The sequence below is a fragment of the Alligator mississippiensis genome, chromosome 6 (genome assembly GCF_030867095.1).
Source record: "Alligator mississippiensis isolate rAllMis1 chromosome 6, rAllMis1, whole genome shotgun sequence".
NCBI classification, from domain to species: Eukaryota; Metazoa; Chordata; order Crocodylia; family Alligatoridae; genus Alligator; species Alligator mississippiensis.
In genome coordinates this window covers 58652422-58671441 of record NC_081829.1, presented here as the reverse complement: position 1 = coordinate 58671441, position 19020 = coordinate 58652422, and the positions used below count along the sequence as shown (strand labels likewise).

Here is a 19020-nt window from a genome sequence, read left to right as displayed (position 1 = left end):
GCTTAGTCCGTGTTTTATCACGCCCATTACATTTATTGAACCTGTGACGGGGTCACAAATTAAGATGTGATTAACTAGTTAGTCACGTCTGAAATGGAACGTGTGGCAGGGGCCTTTGTTTAATGCAAACTGGCCATCACTTTTTGGTGAGGTGCCTTTTAATTATACCTGCCATGGATGGTTACCTCTAGAGGTCATGTTGTCTGTGAACCTTGTGTTTTCTGTGAATGCCAGTGTAAATTTAATCTGGATTAAAATCCAAGGTAAAGTAATCCCAGGGAAACATATCATATGTTCTCACCCTTAGCCTCTAATCTAAGCATTTTCTGGTCATTGGCAAAAATCCGTTGGTGCAGGATCAGGTCCTCTAAGTGTCTCACATGGTTTAATTTCTCACTTCAGAGCTCTGTTCTGTGTTTCATTGCTGTGTTGTCCTGAAGTCTTGATTGCTTTTTGAAGCTTCTGTTTAAAGGTGCCTTACATTCCAGCACAGAATGTCTAGTTAAAATTCACGCAAATATCTCGGATGTTAGCAATGATGTGAAAATAAAGGGAAATCCTAATATATTATGAAACTCTCATTAAAATACCTTTTGGATTTTCTTTAATTTATTAAAAAAAAAATATATATATTGCCTATGGGATAAGTTCAGGGGAGGAGGAGATGTGCAGTTTTGAGAGGCTGGGTTAGGTTATTTGAGGCCTTCCAAATGGGCTTTGGCACATCAGAGAGTATGCACAGATGGCCTGAAGGCTGCCAGGTTGCCTCCTGTCTGCTTCACTGACAATGCTGTTTGTGATGAGGATAGGACTGGAGCCAGTAAAGAACTGTTGTCTGCCCAAAAGCCTTGAAAGACCAGTGCCATGAGGATGCGAACAGTCAGCTTGATGTCTTTTCCCTGTCCCCTCACCCCTACATGTGCAGCAAATACAGGTTGGAGCCACGCATATTGGTATCCCTTGATCAGAAAAGGAATAATCTCCAAACTGGCTGACAGCTGTACAATGTCCACTCCAGGCACATGTCAAGAATGCCCAGAGTAACCAGAATTAATCATGAAATAGCTAGCAATCAATACACTGCTGGTTATTTGAGTGCTGTATCCATGTAAACAGCACTCCAAGATTTCTGCAAATTAATTTTAACCACAGTTTCCAGAGTATTGATGGGCACCAGTTTAATGTTATAAAAATGCAACGAGCTGCTGACTTCTAAAATGTTACTGATGCCAAGCATAACCAGAGACTTGGGGATTCTGTATACCCAGTCCAGTGGTTTTCAAGTGCCTTTATGTCATCTGTCCCTTAAATTGATTGTACTGTGGTGTACCCCCACATTTTTGTTAGGGATAAAAAGTAGTACTTGTGTCACTAAACCCACACTGTTATTTCTTCAGCAGCCTTAGATAGTTATTATTTTTTGCCTTTGTTCTTACTTCACTTATTTTGCTTTTCACTTCTGCTTTCCCATTTCTTCTTCTCATGTACTGTGTAGAAGTTTGCTATGTGCCCCATTTTGAGAAAATCCCTGACCTAGTCTGTAAGTAGGTATTGAAATCCTTCAGGGAAAGTTGGGTTGATGTTTGTTGAGTCCTTGTGATATATAGGGGGGTGCCCTGCTCACACCATCCTGGGTATAAGTAAAATGGGAGCACCTAGTAGAAGGCCCCTGCCACATGTTATACTTAAGAGGTGATTGACCAGTTAATCATGCCTTGAGTTGTGGCCCCACCACATATTCAGTCAGTTAATGGTGTGATAAAACAGGGAAGAAGCCACAAAGTTATTCCACAGAAAATATGTAAAAACTTTGTGGCTGGTTCCTATGATGCTATTAATTAAACGTGTGTCCAGGTGTGCCCCTGTACCTGGTAGCCCTGTTAGCCGATGGGGCTCCCAGCTGCAGGGGAGCACCATGTGTTTCAGTAGCTGGGATCCCTGTGAGCTGATTGGGGCTCCCAACCATGGGGGTGTGCCATGCACTTCCAAGCCTGGGAGTCCGCAGCTGAGCCAGGTGTGGGGACGCAACATGCACCCCCATGGCTGGGAGCCCAGAGCAGCTGATGGAGCTTCCTGCCATGGGAACTTGCTGTTTGGTAGTGCAGGGGGAGATTGTGATCTTAAGGCATGATGGGATCTGATGCATAATCCTGCAACGATGCCTCCTGCCATGCACTTGTGGAGTGAAGTGTATGTGGCATGGCAGAAAGCACGATTGTGTGGGTTGTGCATCAGATCCCATCACACCTTTACCTGCATGTCTGGCAGGGGTGGAAAAGTAAACTAAGACTTGAAAGAGAGAAATCTGTAGGGAAGCCCAAAGTTTAGGATGATGCTTTTATCTTCTTGTTGTTTTTTGAGTTTCCAGTATAATCAAACCCCAAGCAGGGGGTAAATTTGGATGAAATGCAGTCTAAACAGACTTCTTCTGGAATAGTTTGGAATCTCCATCTGCTCATAGTGGGAGGAGGTGCATGGTGAGGGGGAGGAAAGGGAACAGTGCTGCTTACTTCTTCAGTTTACATGATGGCCACAACCCTGGCGTCCTAGTTACTGTTAGAAGCAAAAGCTGTGCTGGCTGCAGCATTAGGATAGCAAATAGCTGGTTGAATATGCCTGGGTAGGTGGAATGGAGGCTTCACTCCAGGGAACCTGAGTCAGATAGAGACTTAGTGAGTTATTAAAAGAACAGTGTTACATAAGTACAGGTGAGGAGTGTGTATCAGTTGACATCAGCAGGAAACGCTGTTAAGTGAACTTGGTTACCTTTTGTTTGTTTGTTTTTTCTTTTTTTTAAAGATGCCTATTAAATTGGCATGTTAATAATCAAGGAGCAGACATTGTAATAAAACTTGGAAATGAGATTGGGGGGCTTATGAAAGAATTACTCAGCCGTTTAAATATTTCTTAATATTTACTCCATAAAGCATCTTCAGTCTGGGGCAGGAACTTTGTGTTTGAAGTAACTAACATACTGCTTAGCACCACAAAAATAAACAATAGTGCTAATCTTTGCTTTGAGCCAGCAGCGGCTTGTGCTCAGAGTTGCCAGGAAAGCCTTATGCCACTCAATGGTGCCATCTGCTGACTGACTTAAATCACACTAAATGAACTGTTGAATTCAAGACAATGGATCTTTTGCAGGTGGGTATTTTAGTCCCCAAATATTAGAGAAAAATACCCATTTCTGACTCTCTTGGAAAGCTTTACTGATGGAAGGCTCTTCTTCATGAGGGTCTCTATGCTGGCAGGAGCATTAAGGTTGCTTCAATTAGCCTTTCCCAATTGTAAGGGATTCATAACAATATGAGATAGAAAAGGGAGTAAATTAGACTGAGGGAAGAGGGCTAGTTTGGCTAATGCCCTCCCTCCATCACTGTAGACATTCTGGTGCCATGTGGGGATATATGAGCTCTTTCTTGGCAGGGTGTAGTCATCCTGAAAGTAGAGTTAGAGGGCAGCCCTGTGGATGATTGATAACACCTTCCTGTAAACACCAGGGAAAGAATAGAAGAAAAAATGTGAACATTTAGCCTTTCCATGAGACACCTATGCTTTAGCAAAGGCTTTCTCCTCAGTCAGGACGCTGCTCCTCTATCCTGTGTACAATGCTTATCCCTGCTCTGCCTTTCTAGCCTGGTTCCACAGCTAGACTAGAAACAGCTTTTTGCAGCACATGTTTTGGCTTCTGTACATCTCTCTGTTTCTTCTGCGTGTCCCGTGACATTGTTTCAGATGGTCTATATTTCTGTCTAAGAAAAGCTGTTTCCATTTCCCTCTTGCATATTAATTTTCAGCCTCTGTCACTGCTCTCTGTTTGGCTATCATTGGAAAGACGCTTAAATGCATCTTTCTGCTGCAGTACTCTGAGATGATGGCTAAGAGCAGTTAAGCATATCTGGGAGGCAGGTGGCTAGACTGTCTGCACTCTCCTACCACTTAAAAAGGCAAAAATATGTTTGTCTGGTCTTTCACACTAGAGTCTATTCAGGATAGTGATGTGGTACTAAGGAAGTGTTAGGTTTGTTAGGTGTGGCTGCAGAGCAGACAACACATCCCTTTCTCCCTCCTGCTACAAAGAAATACATATGAAAGAGTTTGGAAAAGTGTGGTGTCATCTAGCAAAAATGTGGGAGTAAGAGCACATTTTTCCAACCAAAGGAAAACACCAGAGCCATCCCTTGTCCTCTGATCCAAATTATTCAAATCTCTCTGTACCTCCCTGTGTTCAAACTCCAGCTCCTTTGTGCCTGTTGGCTCATACTGGTATGAAGATGGGTGTTTAAGGTGAGAAGCTTTACATCATCTTGAGGTATGAGCTTAGGACATTCTATTAAAAAAAGGTTGGCTGGACTCTCCCCTCTCTCGGCAAACCTGGTGGTCTGATGCATTCAATATGCCTGAAGTCTGGAGAAACAAGAGATTTTAATCAAGGGGGCCCATCATTTTCCTCTTGGCCGTGATACAGCCTGTACTGCCTTTCCCCAGCCTCATTCATACAGGCTGATGGTAGCCTGCAGATTAGACCTTGGTTTGTTATTAAAATGGAGAGAAAGGCAAAAGGAGAATGTGACTGCTGAGATAACTGAGCTGAGTAGCAAGAATGAAACAAGAAGGCAGTACCTGTTCTTTTCCTTATCCCTCATTCTGCAGTCTCCTTGGCTTTTCTGTAGAGGAGGACTCTCATTTGTTCATCAGTAGATTGCAAAGAGCGACGCAGATGGAGAGAGTGAGGCCAAAACAGCCAGGTGCCTTGTCCAAGGCCACTTGGAGACTTATGGTAGAGCCAAGGGCAGCAGTGATTTCTGTGGGGACAGTGCAGGAATTGCAGTGGTTTGTATTAATCCTTGATGTGGAAGGACAGAAGCCACATGTCAGGCTGTGAGAATGGAGTTTAGTCTACTCTGAAATGGCAAGGTAGTTAGGATACATAGCCAGAGGGAACCATGAACTTGCAGCTTATTCGTGTGTTCCTTGAGGCTACTTTTGTATTCTTTTCTGTGAGAAAGTGGAAATGGATCAGAATGTGTCGGAAACCCTAAGAGTTCTCAGCTTCCCTTGGATAACTGTCAAACAAAGTGTTGGGGGTGTTTCTGTTTTGTTTTGTTTAGGTTTTTTTATGTCTGAGTTAGTTCTCTGGGGTCTGACAGGCAGCGTCTGCTGAACAGAGACCATGGGAATAGAATAACAAGGCTGAATGGAAGAACTGATTACTTTTTTTGTGTGACTTGTAGTAGTGGCTGAGAGAGACAAAGATAGGAACTGAAGTGCACTGGATGATGGGGTGTGCAGATGAGCCCAGGTTAAAGAAGATAGTGGATTTTGCCAGGGAGTTGCCAACGCTCTTCCTGACTCTAGTGAGGGCCTACAACACCTTGCTTTCACAAGCATTAAAATAAATGGAAGTCTTTAAATGGGCAGATGGTGTCTTAGAATTGCCTGTGCATTGTCAAACCTGAACCTTTCTGAAGTATAATGTCTGATGACTGTTTGTTGGAGCTGGGACTTCTTTAGAGTAGCCCCCTAAAGGGTTTTTATTTTTTTCCACTCTCCTTATTTCTTCCCCTTTGCCTGCTGTCTGTCTTCCTGGTTGAATTGTGAAGTTGCCTGTGGATTATGGGTACAACTGCCAGCACGGCTCAACAGACTGTCTCAGCAGCTACGTTTGAGAACGTTCACGGCAACGGGACCATGGACGACCGTCGCTCTCTTAGCATCCACTCCTTCCAGACGGTTGGTCTTCACAACAGCAAAGCAAAGTCCATCATCACCAACAAAGTGGCACCAGTAGTTATTACGTGAGTTGCTGAAGCCAGGAATTCTTTTGTAAATCATGGGTCTTTTTGCCCCAGCCAGTTGGCATGTGGCATTCCCTCCCTGCCAAAGCTTCTTGGAGCACTGCCCTTCTTGTTATATTAAAGACTAGGAAATTTCCTCTGCTTTGCCTGAATCATTGATTTCAGGATGCATTTTGTCTTCCTAAGCAAACATTCTTCTGGGGGGAAGAGGTGAGTGCTTCAGCCACACTCTACTGCCTCCTCCCCTAGTAGGGACAGCCTTTCAGAAGGCCTGAGCACCTCTCTCCTGTTCCCTCAGGTCAGCAGGCTCCTTGATGGGTACAGGATTCAGGGATTTCTCTCTTCATCCTGTTCCACAATAGCAGCTCTGGCCTATTGGAGCCAGTCATTCCTGTGCTGCTAGAAAATGCCTTGTCCCACATCTTGCATGGCACATCTGAAGTGGTTATTACCATGCACAGAATACAGTATAATTTTGGTTGCATGACAAAAATTTAACTAATGGTTTTAGTTATAGACCATATGTCATACTTGGAGTTCCCTAATTTAAAAGGATGGGAAAGTTGGGTTTTCAAAACCATATTTCTGCTTCCCTGAGCTTCAATCACTTGACCTTTTCCAGTCAGCGATTCCCATACTGGAGTGGAGAAAGCCCCTTTGTGTTGACTACCATGTGACTTTTGTATGTGGCTTTCAGTTACAACTGCAAAGAGGAATTCCAGATTCATGATGACCTACTCAAGGCCAACTACGCAGTGGGTCGGATTTCGGAAACCACTCCAGAACACTACCTTGTACAAGTAAATACTGCTGACCATCTTTTGCCATTAACATGGTTTTTTTGCATGGAGCCTGGAGCAAATAGGTTAGGTTTCTTTTTTTTTTAGATTAAAATAGTGCCTTTTATGAGCTAAAGGAAGGGTAGGATATCTGGGCAATTTTCTGCATAGTTAATTTCATTTCAGCCATTGGAAGTGAAGCTTTCTTCTACATTTGGGATTGGCTGATTTGCATCTGGAAGAGAATGCTTTGCATAGGTAGAGTGGGTGAGATGATGGGGAAGAACCAATGTCAGGGGCTACTTGGTGGTGGAAGGAAAAGAGAGAGGCAGCTGAGGTTAGTTTTAACCTAGTCATGGGAACAGTCTCACTTCAGTTTTTTGAAAGGTTTTGATCTCAGGTTCCCAAACATGGAATCCTCTGTTCTCAAGCTGTGTACATGTGGGCTCTGGGATTGGTAGCAGTGATTTGTTTAGCTTTTCAAGTTGAACTAAGTTTTCTGCTTCAGAGTATAAGCCCTAGACCTTCTGGAGAAAGACTTGGGAAGAAATTTTTCTCTATAGCACAATGGGCTGAAGTTGTTTTCTGTTATTCAGAAAAGGCAAGCTGATACAAATGGGTAAATCACTACGGGAAAATAGAGTACAAGTAGGCAGAAATATTCTGCTGCACACTTGTGATCATCCATGATCAGAAGGGGTGTGCGGAACAGGTGTTTGGGAAGGGTTTCTTTGAGGAAATTGTCTTCTCTTGCCTCTGTCTCTTCTTGCAGTGCTACAGGTGTATGTAGATGTTTGGCTTTATGTAATATGTTGTATGTTTCCTACTCAACACTTTTTTTTTACCCCCTCCACTACCTATTTTGCAGGGGAAATATTTTATGGTCAGAGATGTATACAGTAAGTTAGATGTACTGAACACTACTAGTAGTTGTGGAGCTCCGAATTTCCGACAGGCAAGAGGAGGGTATGCAGTGTTTGGAATGGGACAGCCCAGCCTCGATGGATTCAAGCAAGTGATGCAGAAACTCCAGAATGATGGGCACAAGGTCTGTGTATATGGTAGGGAAAGGGGACAGTCAATGGCAAAGTTATCTGTATAGTAGACATGTTATAAGGTTTATTTTTCTGTTTTAATATGCATAAGTAAACCCTGTTCATCAATGGATGTAAGTGTTATAAAATGAACCCGTATATACAAGTGAAGTCTTATGTAGTGAGGTCAATTTATATCAAAGTATAATGTAGTACTGCTTACAGTGAAATAAAGTGTCATTGTTGAGGTTTTCTCTGCTTTTGTAAGTTTAGAGTTTGTGCAACAGAAGGGATAATCAAGCTAACTTGTTCGATGGAATCTTTTGTTAATATGTAGGCTGGGTGAGCTGTCGCTCTGCCCTTGCCTAGGCTTTGCAATGGACTGTTACATAAAGTGCTGCAACATCTATGTGCAGTGCAGCCAAATGACACTGGACCTCCTGTTTGTGACAAGTGTTAAGTTCAACCATTCAACTTGTTCTGACGTAGTGACTCTTTTTCAATTTCTGTCTGTCCTTATGACTGAGGCAAGGATTTCTTGGGGTGATATTTTTTACTGGACCAACTGCAGGGTCCAGTAAAAAACCCCAACTTTTGTTGGACCAATTGCAGAGTCAGGGTAGAGTTAGACAAGCTTTTGAATGCAAGACATTCTTCATTAGGTCAGACATCACTCTAACAGTACTTATTATCATTGACGCGTCGGGCCTGTTGCCACCTATGGGCAGTACAAAGTGAAGAGTACTGTGCAGTCTGGATAGGAGTCTCTATGGTGTTTGAGAATGCAGTAGCTGTACATGTAACTCAAAACACAAACAGGCTAGTGATGGAAAATCCCAGCTTAAAGTTCAGCTGTTTAATGCATGTCATAACTACCTCCAGAGGAATAATCTAAGAGCTGCCTTGCTCTGTGCCTTGAGGGCAAGGGGAAGATCATAGGAATAATGCCTCTGTGGAAATTTCCAGCTGTTCAGTCCCCTTGTGGAATACCAGCATTCACTTGAAAAGAGCCACTCTGCTTGGTTGGATATGGATAGAAGTAAGATAATGTTCTAGTATTGCTGCCCTCCTAATTTATTTTTAGTTCCTCTTATTCCCATTTTACTGAGAAGAACAGCTGGGAATCTCTGCCCGATGGCAGGGTGTGTGGTATATGAGAGAGAGAGAAGGGGGTTGACTCCCACAACTCACACAAGTAACAGAGTGGCTCTGGTAGAGAGATCTAACTGAAATGGTTGTCTTATTCTCAAAGGCAGCCTTTCAGAATTTGGTATCCCCCCTTGCATCCAGGACAAGTACTTCTTGAAGATGAATAACATGTTCATCCTTATTGCCATCTCAGCTGTTATAGGGCAAGATCTTGTACACAAGGCAGTGAATTTTATACTATTGTAAGGCTGTTCTAAGAGCCTGTGAGAGAAGGCATAAAGGCTGTTTTTTTAAGTTTCCCAGAACACAGGACAAGTAATAACACTGTCTCCTTACTGTTTTACTTGCTCAGTCCCAGTTTTGGGTAATGGAGCTCTTCATTTTCCAAGCGTGTCAGGATTACAAGTCTCTCCCAGCTGTCTAGGTTCACATATTGTGCATGTCACCATAGTAGGTCAGTGTGTCACAAGCATTTAAAAACTAGAATAAGTTGTCCTACCACCTGGTCAGAAGTAATTTTCTTGCATCAAGCATAGATTCTTTCATTTGTCATTATCTGTGAAAACAATATTGTGGAATGAGAAACAAGCATTTTTTTTCTTTTGGCTCTGGGATTTGGGGTGGTCTGTGGCCACCCTTTTATTCCTTTGCATCAGTGAGTCCCACAGTCTTGTTCAGCTCCTGAGAAAATTCTAACTCCTGTTACTGAGGAGTCTTCTGTGCTTAGCAGTTCTAGGAAAATGTAGCTATATCGGGAGCTCTTGATCATGGAAAGAAGGGGGAACCTCTCAGGTAGGTAGGGTCAAAGCCCATGGAGAGACAAAGAAGACAGAGACTTTGAGGTAGACTCTATATTCAGTGGAAGTCAGTACAGAGACATGTCTGGGGTGACATGTATTGCTGCTGCATTCTTTACTACCTGGTACACTGTCAGTTTGGGGAGCTTTATCTCTAAGTAGAATGTGATTCAGTAATAGAAGTTAAGAGTCTGTGACTGTGGGGCTCAGCATAGTGAGTTCTGGCTTGCAAGAACTTTCTGGACAGGTGCAATTAGAGCAAGGGTGGGCAATTATTTTGGGCGGAGGGCGGCTTACTGAGTTTTGGCAAACAATCGAGGGCCGGATGACAGGCATCCAGGGCCAGATAGATATTTTCTAAATTTTTTAGGGGCCTCGTGGGCTGGATAGAATGACCTGGTGGGCCACATCCAGCCTGTGAGCTGCATTTTGCCCACCCCTGAATTAGAGGCAGGTGTTTTCACTATCGTGCCTGCTTTGGCCTAGATATAGCTATAAGGTGTTCCAAAGGACTCTAAAGCTGGTAACTGATTTAGCAAACAGAGAGGGATCTGTTATGGCAGAATCAAGGTCTTGGAAAAGCTTTTTCCCCCTCTCCCTACCTGCATTGCCTCCTTGTAGCATGGGTTCAACTTTAGCCAGAAGTTTTTCAGCTAGATGTTGATCTCAGCTAGGCCTTCATCTGCCATTCACAAAGCTAGCTAGTTGGAAGGCTGTTGGCTGTACATACTTGTGTCTTTGCAGGAGTGCATCTTCTTTTGTGTTCGTGAGGAGCCTGTGGTATTTCTACGCATGGAAAATGATTTTGTACCCTACACACCCAGAGGAAAGGAGAACTTGCATGAAAATCTGCACAGTCTGCAGAGAGGGGTCAAAGTGGAAAACTTGGAGCTTGCAACCCGGAAAGAGGTGATTGAACATCTAAGCTGGCCATTTCTTTGAATGGGATGCTGGGAACTAGTTCTCCTCTAGTTATTTTGAGAGGTTTGGTGAACAGAGGTGATAGGAGTTGTGTTTGGCAAGAGAGAAGGGCAGTTGGGAACTCATTGTGGCTGTGTGATAATCTTGATACTATGCTGTGGGATGGCTTTTCTGAAGACTTTACTGTCTTGGGAAGGGTCCACCTTGAGGTGTCATGTGTGTGTAAATGTGCTTGCACAATATATATGTAGCTCTATTTGCTTGCGTGCTTAAGAAACTGGTATGCTGAAATGGCACGGGGTCTTGTACTGACCTTTTTTCCTTGCATGAAGAGTTCCTGTGGTTCCCATTCTGGGCCTTTGCAGTTAACTGAATTCAAACAGCTGTGCGGTTCCACTCAGGAGCATCTGTATGACTTTGTCCCTGTCTTTCTATCTGCCCCTTCTGCTCCAGTGCTGAGTCTGTATGCTTTACAGTTCACCTTAGTCTCAATTTACAATACTTTCCTTCCTGTTCCAGTCTTTGGCCTCTTGTGATTTTTGCACAGTGAGCAGTACCTAATGAATAAACTGCTCATGAGCTCAGTAGAGTAGCAGGTTATTTTGCAAAATGTACCATATGCTACTTATAAGAATTGTACCATTTCTCTAGCATCCTCACATGCTGTTTTGGTAATATAGTTGGAAATGGAAGTTAAACAGTAAGAATGGCTTTTAAATTGATTTTGTTCGGTTTGTCTACTGAAGATACATGACTTTGCCCAGCTGAGTGAGAACACGTACTATGTCTATAATGATATTGAACATTTCAAAGATGAGCCGCATTCTGTGAGCATCCATTGTGAAGAGGACATCCATGTGACAGAAGAAGTATACAAGAGGCCTGTTTTTCTGCTGCCATCTTACAGGTAATGCTTAGACATAAATGATATTCCCATATTGCTTGGGTTCCTTTCCTCTTTCTTTTCCTCTTCTGCATGTTTATTCCATAATAATTTGGCAGGTCTTTGCCTAGGAAGCCCATCACATGCTCAGCTTGGGGTTTTGTTTTGTTTTGTTTTTAAATCCAAGGTGCCAGACCTGAAACAGTGTGTTCATAATTACAGCTCTGGGTTGTACTCATCATCTTCCAGTGCACATGGGCTTTATGGTTTCAACATGTGTATTCAGACTGGTGGAAGAAAGGGAAAAAGCCCTTTTGTCTTGCTGGAGAGCAGCATTAGCTGTAGGGGGAGCTAGACAACTCTCTCCTCCCAGAACAACAGGTGAAGGGGTTGAAGAAACATTTACAGAACACCTAATATTAGACATGGATTTCTCCTACGCCCATAAAACCTTTCGGTGCTCAAGCTTGAATGGCAGAACGACTGCCCTTTATAACCATAATAGGAGTCTCTAGATGTACAGGTAAACCAAGTGAATGTTACTAAATGTGTAACAATGTTTCTTGTTTATGCCTTTCTTTGTGGGACTTTCCCAGCCGTCCCCTCTTATTTTAAGTCTCTATTCGCCCAGTGAATGGCTTTTTACTGTATTTGGCAGGTACTGTCGTCTGCCTTTGCCTGTGGATGGGGCGCCTCTTGAAGCACAGTTTGATGTTTTCATCAATTTCCTCAGGGTAAGAATGGCTGAATGCAGAAGTCTCATATTAACAATGTGGAGAGAGAGAGAGAGAAAACATCAGATGGCTGTTGGTTTTTCTGCTCAGAGCAACATAAATTGGGTCAGTGAATTCTGCCCATAGTTGCTGCATATGTTGTAGCTTCTCCTGGGGGAAACAAGGTGAGGTCAAGTGCAGCACCTGATTTCCAGGAAGGGTTCTGTCTTTCTTACCTAGCTTCCCTGCTAACTAAGGCTTGGGCAAGGGAGGGAAGAAAGGTGACGTACATGAGTTGGTCATATGATGAGTCTGACTGAGCCTAAGTTAGAGCCAAGGCTTGCCCTGGGGTTCCTAGTCAGTGGAATAAGCAGACTAATGACCTTCTTACAGTACACTTACCGGATGAGTTTGATTTTGGATTTGGAGCTGGGCAGCCACTGCCTGCCTCTGTTTAAATTTGTGGTTCTGCTTTTAAACTTAAATAGACAATCATAGTTTTGTGGTAGCTGACCAGAAATGCAGTGCTGAACCCCTCTGCTGCAGGAGGTAAGGCCTGTCATCATAAAGGACACTGTTACATAGTTGCTACAAACCTGTACCACGTGGGATGCTGAGAGCACAGACCAGAGGCCCTTCAAGTATTCTGGGGGCCGGAATGACTTGGGCATCACTGGTGGCGCACACATGTACCTCTTGCCTCTAGTTACTGATTCAAATCGGCTTGGATTCAGTCATCAGTAATCCGTTGCCAACACAGGGCTGTGCTCTGTGGCTTCTGTCATGAGAGCTGATAGTCTTGGTCCAGTTCCGGATTAATGAGGACCATCACTATAGTTGACACCGTGGTGAAGAGCACATTCCCTAGAGAGGCTGTGTCCAGATTCGTGGTTCTCAACCTCTTTAGACACAAGGCACCCTCAGACAATGCTAGCTCTGCGCATTCATTCAGTTTTTGACTACAGAAAAATAGACCAATTCTTGTGTTGCAAAGAACTCAGAAGGACCACAACAGGTCAGAATGTTTTTAAAACTGTGCATTTCCTATTTGAAACCTCTGGGTTTGTGAATCATGTTTGCATGTCTAATAGTACTAACATTATATGGCACCCTGTGGCACCCTTGAAAGGATCTCCAGGCACACCAGGGAGCTGTGGCACCTAGGTTGAGAATCACTGGTCTGAGTTAGAGTGAACTGTGTTGAGGGGAATTGTGAATGAGGCTAACAGGCTGCTGACTGTGCTGTACCCATTCATGCATAAACTGAGGGTTTGAGTCTCCTGGGTTATCACTCTTGCTCTTTTTATCAGATAACTCACAAAACAATAAGCTTTCTTTTCTTGTTTGTGGTTCATATTGTGTGGCTCTATAGAGCAGTAGTATGTGCTTTAAATTAACAGTCTGTGTTAAAGTAAGACTTTCTTTTTCAGTTCTTTCAGAGAGACTTGTGTGGAACAGACCTTTCTCCTAGGGAACATTTAAAAACTGCTACTGCTTTCTTGGCATTCAAATTCTCCATCGAATGAGTTGTTTAAGACTCAAGCACAAATGACAAACAGCTGCCTTGAGTTCAGATCATTTCAGATGTGGTTGTGTGTTACTCTGAGGCAGTGCAATAGGAAAAAATCAGCGACTATTGTTTATTTTAGCTCCTTCCTATTTGAGTTGCATGCTGAGGGCAACTGCTCTTCTAAACCTTTTTCCCTCGTGCCTTTATGCTCTTTCACACATTCTCCTCCTTGCCCTGCCTTTTTGGAGCTTTTTGTTGGACATAGCAGGATGCCTGTTCGCCTGCATAGAAGCTTCATCAGTTTATACTCTTGAGAGCCGTGTGCACCTCTCATGCCCCTTAGGGATGAATGAAATGCAATATTTAGTCTTTGTTTGCCTCCACCATCTTCCTTTGTCCCCTTTATTTTTCTAGGTCATTTTGCTTTAGCCATTAATTTTTCTAGGGAGCCTGCTATGTGTAATTTGGAGTGAGTGTCTCTGGTAGCCTTGACTCAGGTGTTATGATTTGTTCTGGTATAGGGTTTGCTTAAGGACTAGCTGCAGCTGAGTACTTGTCAGCCTAAAAAACTCTGTGGTAATGAGCAGGTTGACAGAGAGGAGGACTTCTGTGTGCTCATTTTCCTCAGTTACCCCATGGAGCGACTGGAGTGTGTGTGGAGGTCACAAGATAGGAATGGGACATATAGATTTGAATACTGTTTGAGGAACTTGTGCTGTTTTTCTTTAGGTTTTTTTTTTTTTGTCTTAGTCAATAGATTTCCTGCTTCAGAATAGGCAGATTTTGTCCAATACCTTAAGTGGAGTACCCAAGATGACTACTTTATATGCTGGAAATGCTGTCTATAGTTCTCACTCCAACTATTTTACTTAATATGGATTTCTTTTTTGTTATTGTAACTTAATAAAATGTATCTAAGGCCCCTGCCATATGTTATGCTTAAAATGTGATTAACCAATTAATCGCGTCTTAAATTGTAACCCAGCCATATCGTAAATCCAGGAATAAGCCACAAAGTTATCCCACAGAAAATGTGTAATATTCCCTACCATCTGATGAGTGTCTCAGCTGTGGGAGCTTGCAACTTGCCAGTGCAGGGGGATCCTGGGCTCCCCTAGAACTGGCAATGATGCATGATGGGATCTAATGCTCGAGACCATAATCACGCCTCTTATCATGCATGTGTAGCACAGGAGGAAGCACAATTGTGTGATGGTGGGTTCTTCACTATCACTTTAGCTGTTCACGGGAAAGGCATAAGTGTTTTCAGGTGAAAAATAAGTAACAGTGGTGGCAAAATGCCTTTTGTGGCTAACTTTCATAGATTTCATAGAGATTAAGACTGGAACTGACCTTGTGAGATCATTGGGTCCAGTCCCCTGCCCAAGAGGCAGGAAGTCATCTGGGGTCAGATCACCCCAGGCAGATAAGCATCCAAGCATTTCTTAAAGGTATCCAGAGTAGGTGCTTGCACCACTTCTGGAGGGAGTCTATTCCAGACTCTGGAGACTCGGGTGGTAAAGAAGTTTTCCTTATGTCCAATCTAAAATGGTCCTCTAGCAGTTTGTGATAGTTAGACCTAGTCTTCCCTTGGGGTGCCCTGGTGAACAGATGTTCTCCCAGTTCTTGATGCACGCCCCTTATATACCTATAGGCTGCCACCAAGTCACCCCTGAGCCTTTGCTTCTCCAGGCTGAAGAGTTCCATGCCTCTCAGCCTCTCCTCATAAGGTCTGTTCTCTTGACCTCTAATCATGTGTGCGGTTCTTCTCTGGACTCTCTCAAGCTTCTCCACATCCTTTCTAAAGTATGGAGCCCAGAACTGAATGCAGTACTCCAGCTGCAGTCTCACCAAGGCTGAGTAAAGCAGGAGAATGACTTCTTGGGTCTTGATTAAGATTCATCAGTAGATGCAAGTCAGAGTTTTAGTTACTTTGCTGGCTGTGGCATTGCATTGGTGGCTCATGTTTACCTTGTGGTGGTGGCTAAGTCTCTTTTGGTCATAGTGCTAGTGAGTGTAGCACTGCTGAGCCTCTAAGTATGATGTGAGTTTTTTTTCCCCATGGTGGAGCACCTTGGATTTCTCTGTTGAATGTCATCAGGTTTTGATCTGCCCACCTAGCAAGCCTGTCCAGGTTGGCCTAAATTGCCAGCCTATCCTCTAGTGACCGCACTTCCCCATAATTTGGTGTTGACTGAACTTATCCAGTCCACTTCTGACACCTAAATCCAGATCATATATGAATATATTAAAGAGTACTGGTCTAAGTACTGAGTCCTGGGGAATGCCACTGGTCACCGTATGCCATGCTGACTCAGTTTCATTGAACACCAGGCAGGGAATCAAGTCTTAGCTTTGACACTGACTCAGAGCATGACCTTGAACCAAGTCATTTAATCTCCCTAGCTCAGTTTCCATTTGTGAAAACAGCAAGACTTTTCTCCCTTTGTGATGTACTTTGAGACTTCCACATGGAAGATGGGATTATGTAGGCACCAAGTACTAGTATGTTAACATTTTTCTTCTGTCTTGTATATTGTAGTCTGCTGTTTGCCTGTATTCTCTGTGAAGTGTGTTGTGTTGCGCCTGTGCGTGAAAGAGGTTATAATGCAATCCATGTATATCTCACTCATAGGAGAGTCCAAACCTGCTCCTGCTTCGGGACCCTGGCAAACCACCTCCTGCTTTACTTTTCAGCTGCCAAACTGGAGTGGGCAGGACCAACTTAGCCATGGTCTTAGGCACTCTTGTGCTCTATCACCTCAAGGTACCGCAAAAGCCAGAGTAAGTATGTCTTCTATCCCCTGCTTTGGGAGCTCATTGAATGAAATGAGGGGAAGGGAGAAGTGATGACAGGCCCTGTTTGTACCACAGCATCTTAAAAAACTGATTTTTATTTAAAACCTGCCCCTGAAATTCTGATGTGCATTCATGCTATACATAGGTGTGCAAGGAGGGCAGCTTCAGTCTCTCTACTGGGGACCCAAATGTGAGTTAAAGGTATTGACGGTTTTGTCCCATTAAATAGTAGTTGGGCTGTGTAGGTCTTTACAATAGCATGTTTGGGAGGGTGAGGAGGCCACCTACCAGCAGAACTTAAAAAGCCCAAAACAACTCCTCCCCCCTCCCCCCCCCCCCCCCAGAAAAACCCCCACAAACCAAACAACCCCCACTCTCCTTCAAAAGCATATGAAGCACCAATAGCACCTTCCCATCATATGATGAGATCATATTGTGGATTATTAAAAGCTTTTTAGTTCTAAAACCATTTATGCAATGCATTCCCTCCCTGCACCATTGTAGGAGGGGCTGAATTTCTCTACCCCTTCATCCATGGCTTTCCCAAGGGGTAGCTCCTTTTGTTTTTTCTGAGAAAGGTCTGTAGGGTAGCAGGAGCCTGGGCTCTGGTGGTGCAAATAGACTCTGACAGCTGCTTAGAGAATGGGATGTTTACCTGCCAGGGACATATATCTGGGAGAGAAATGAAAATTGAAACCAGGGGGTGTTCATAGGAGAAGGGTAAAATTAATGCAGTTAAATAGAGGATGGACCTTGAATGCAAAGTTGATTTAATATAACATGCAGCATACTGCATGCATCTGTTTAAGTCTGATTTGTTCAGATGTGTTGAGTACCCAGTAACATAAACACACTAAGTAGAATCACTTACTCATACTTGTAGCCCTTACCGCTCTAGATTTAGATTATGACCGTGATCTCCTGCTTCAAGACTTCACTAGGTTGCTTGCAAGGGGCAGAAGGGTTATTTTTCCCTGATATAGCTGGCCAATTGTTCATCTTTTTTCCTTCACCTTCTGAAGGAAGGTGATTACAACTGGAAAAGGAACAGTGGACAGGAGGGGCTTGATGTTTTGAGGTGGTATAGACACTTATCTTTCTCTAAATGCCTGGTTGGTGTGTTGCTTAGATGTATGGGATGTACTGATCACCAAATTTAGGATAGGACAGCAATTTTCAGCAGCTTAAATGGTCAGTCACTAGCATGTTTTCGCTTCCTCTGTGACTTGGGGTATATTTTGCCTGCCAGAGTCATTTGGGCATGACTTTGCAGAGGCCTCAGGCACTAGTGACATTTTTTTCTGCCCACAGCTCAAAAGGTTTTAGTCTAACTGAATGCTTATTTTACCTATAGTCAAATTTAAGGGCCTGTGATATACAGGAGGTCAGACCTGATTTTTTTTCTTTGTTTTTTTTTTTTGGTTCCATATGACCAAAAACTCTATGAAAATGTGCATTACATATGAAATGTAGTTTACTGGAATTGTTAATATCTCCTTAGTGTATTCTGAATTTTAAATGTAGAAATAGCTCTAAAATGAGAATCTTTCAAAATGAAAGCAACTTTGTAAGTATGACTATTATATGCACAATAGAATATATCTTGCCTACTGAATACTCAGTTGACTGGACGAATTATGCAAAGTGGGACAGTTTCCTTTCCAGTTTTGCGCTAGTACAAGCATAAAAAATACAAATGGGAGGGAAATAAAACAATGAACCAAAATAACAGAACATTTTAATCTGCTCATTTTCTTTTTTTAATCACAGCCTTCCTCATCCTGCTAGAACTTCACCAAGGGATCGATTTCAGGTTATTCAAAACTTTATTGACATGGTACCAAAAGGCCAACAAATAGTAGAGGAGGTAAGTGTCTGTGAGCAGGCTTTAATTTGTAGTTACAGATCACATGGGTGAACTTGTGCTCTTGGGGTAGCCTACCCTTGTGCGGAAAGGATACCTCCTGCAGCACAAAATGTTGGATTCTCCCCAGTTGCCATCCTGTAGTTAAGCTCCATAATACGGCAGTGTCAACAACATTTGGCATTTGAGATGACCCTTATGACTTGGCAAGGAGGTTTGGGGCTGCAAAACATTCTTTCTGAGGAGCCGGTATTGCGAAGATGGCCCTACCTGCCAATCCCAGCACAATGTAGTACTCCTGAAATTTGACTAGAAAGGTGATTACCCTGAAGTCAGTCTGAAGTTAAAGTTCACACATCTCTAAACCAGTTAGTCCCTGACCAACCTGCTTTACCTTTTTCCTGAAATTTGAGAAGTTCATGCCACTAATACACCCCATTTTTTCTCTAGTTACATGTTAGCCACTTGTCATGTATTCCGATGCTACTTCCTCATTGCCCTTGTAGGCTTTATGTAAATGCATTGGTTCCTCTATGTGACGAGGTCTGGACACAATTATCTTTTAAGCCTATAAGTGCTGCTTCTTCGGGGAGGCACCTAATATTTCAGTGAACATATATATCATGTTTGGTTGGCTGTGGACCCAGAGAGTTGCTTATACATTTTGCCACTTTAATCATGCTAGTATGCTTACAGAGATGCATCCCTCAGCATGGGTATAGTTATATCCATATATATTATAAACATGCTTATAGTGTTGTTACAGCTTGTTT

The 19020-nt window shown here is 43.1% G+C and overlaps 1 protein-coding gene across 7 annotated transcripts in view; it reads left to right on the top strand.

Moving 5' to 3' along the window:
* PALD1 (phosphatase domain containing paladin 1) overlaps positions 1 to 19020 on the top strand; it is a 222902-nt gene that overhangs the window by 65763 nt on the left and 138119 nt on the right. For all 7 annotated transcript variants that reach the window (XM_019484326.2, XM_059729907.1, XM_059729906.1 and 4 more), the window contains 8 exons: positions 5604 to 5798; positions 6496 to 6598; positions 7446 to 7625; positions 10302 to 10466; positions 11225 to 11385; positions 12020 to 12095; positions 16220 to 16368; positions 18154 to 18250. In XM_019484326.2, coding sequence (XP_019339871.2) covers positions 5604 to 5798; positions 6496 to 6598; positions 7446 to 7625; positions 10302 to 10466; positions 11225 to 11385; positions 12020 to 12095; positions 16220 to 16368; positions 18154 to 18250 — 1126 coding nt within the window. The remainder of the gene's footprint in view (positions 1 to 5603; positions 5799 to 6495; positions 6599 to 7445; positions 7626 to 10301; positions 10467 to 11224; positions 11386 to 12019; positions 12096 to 16219; positions 16369 to 18153; positions 18251 to 19020) is intronic.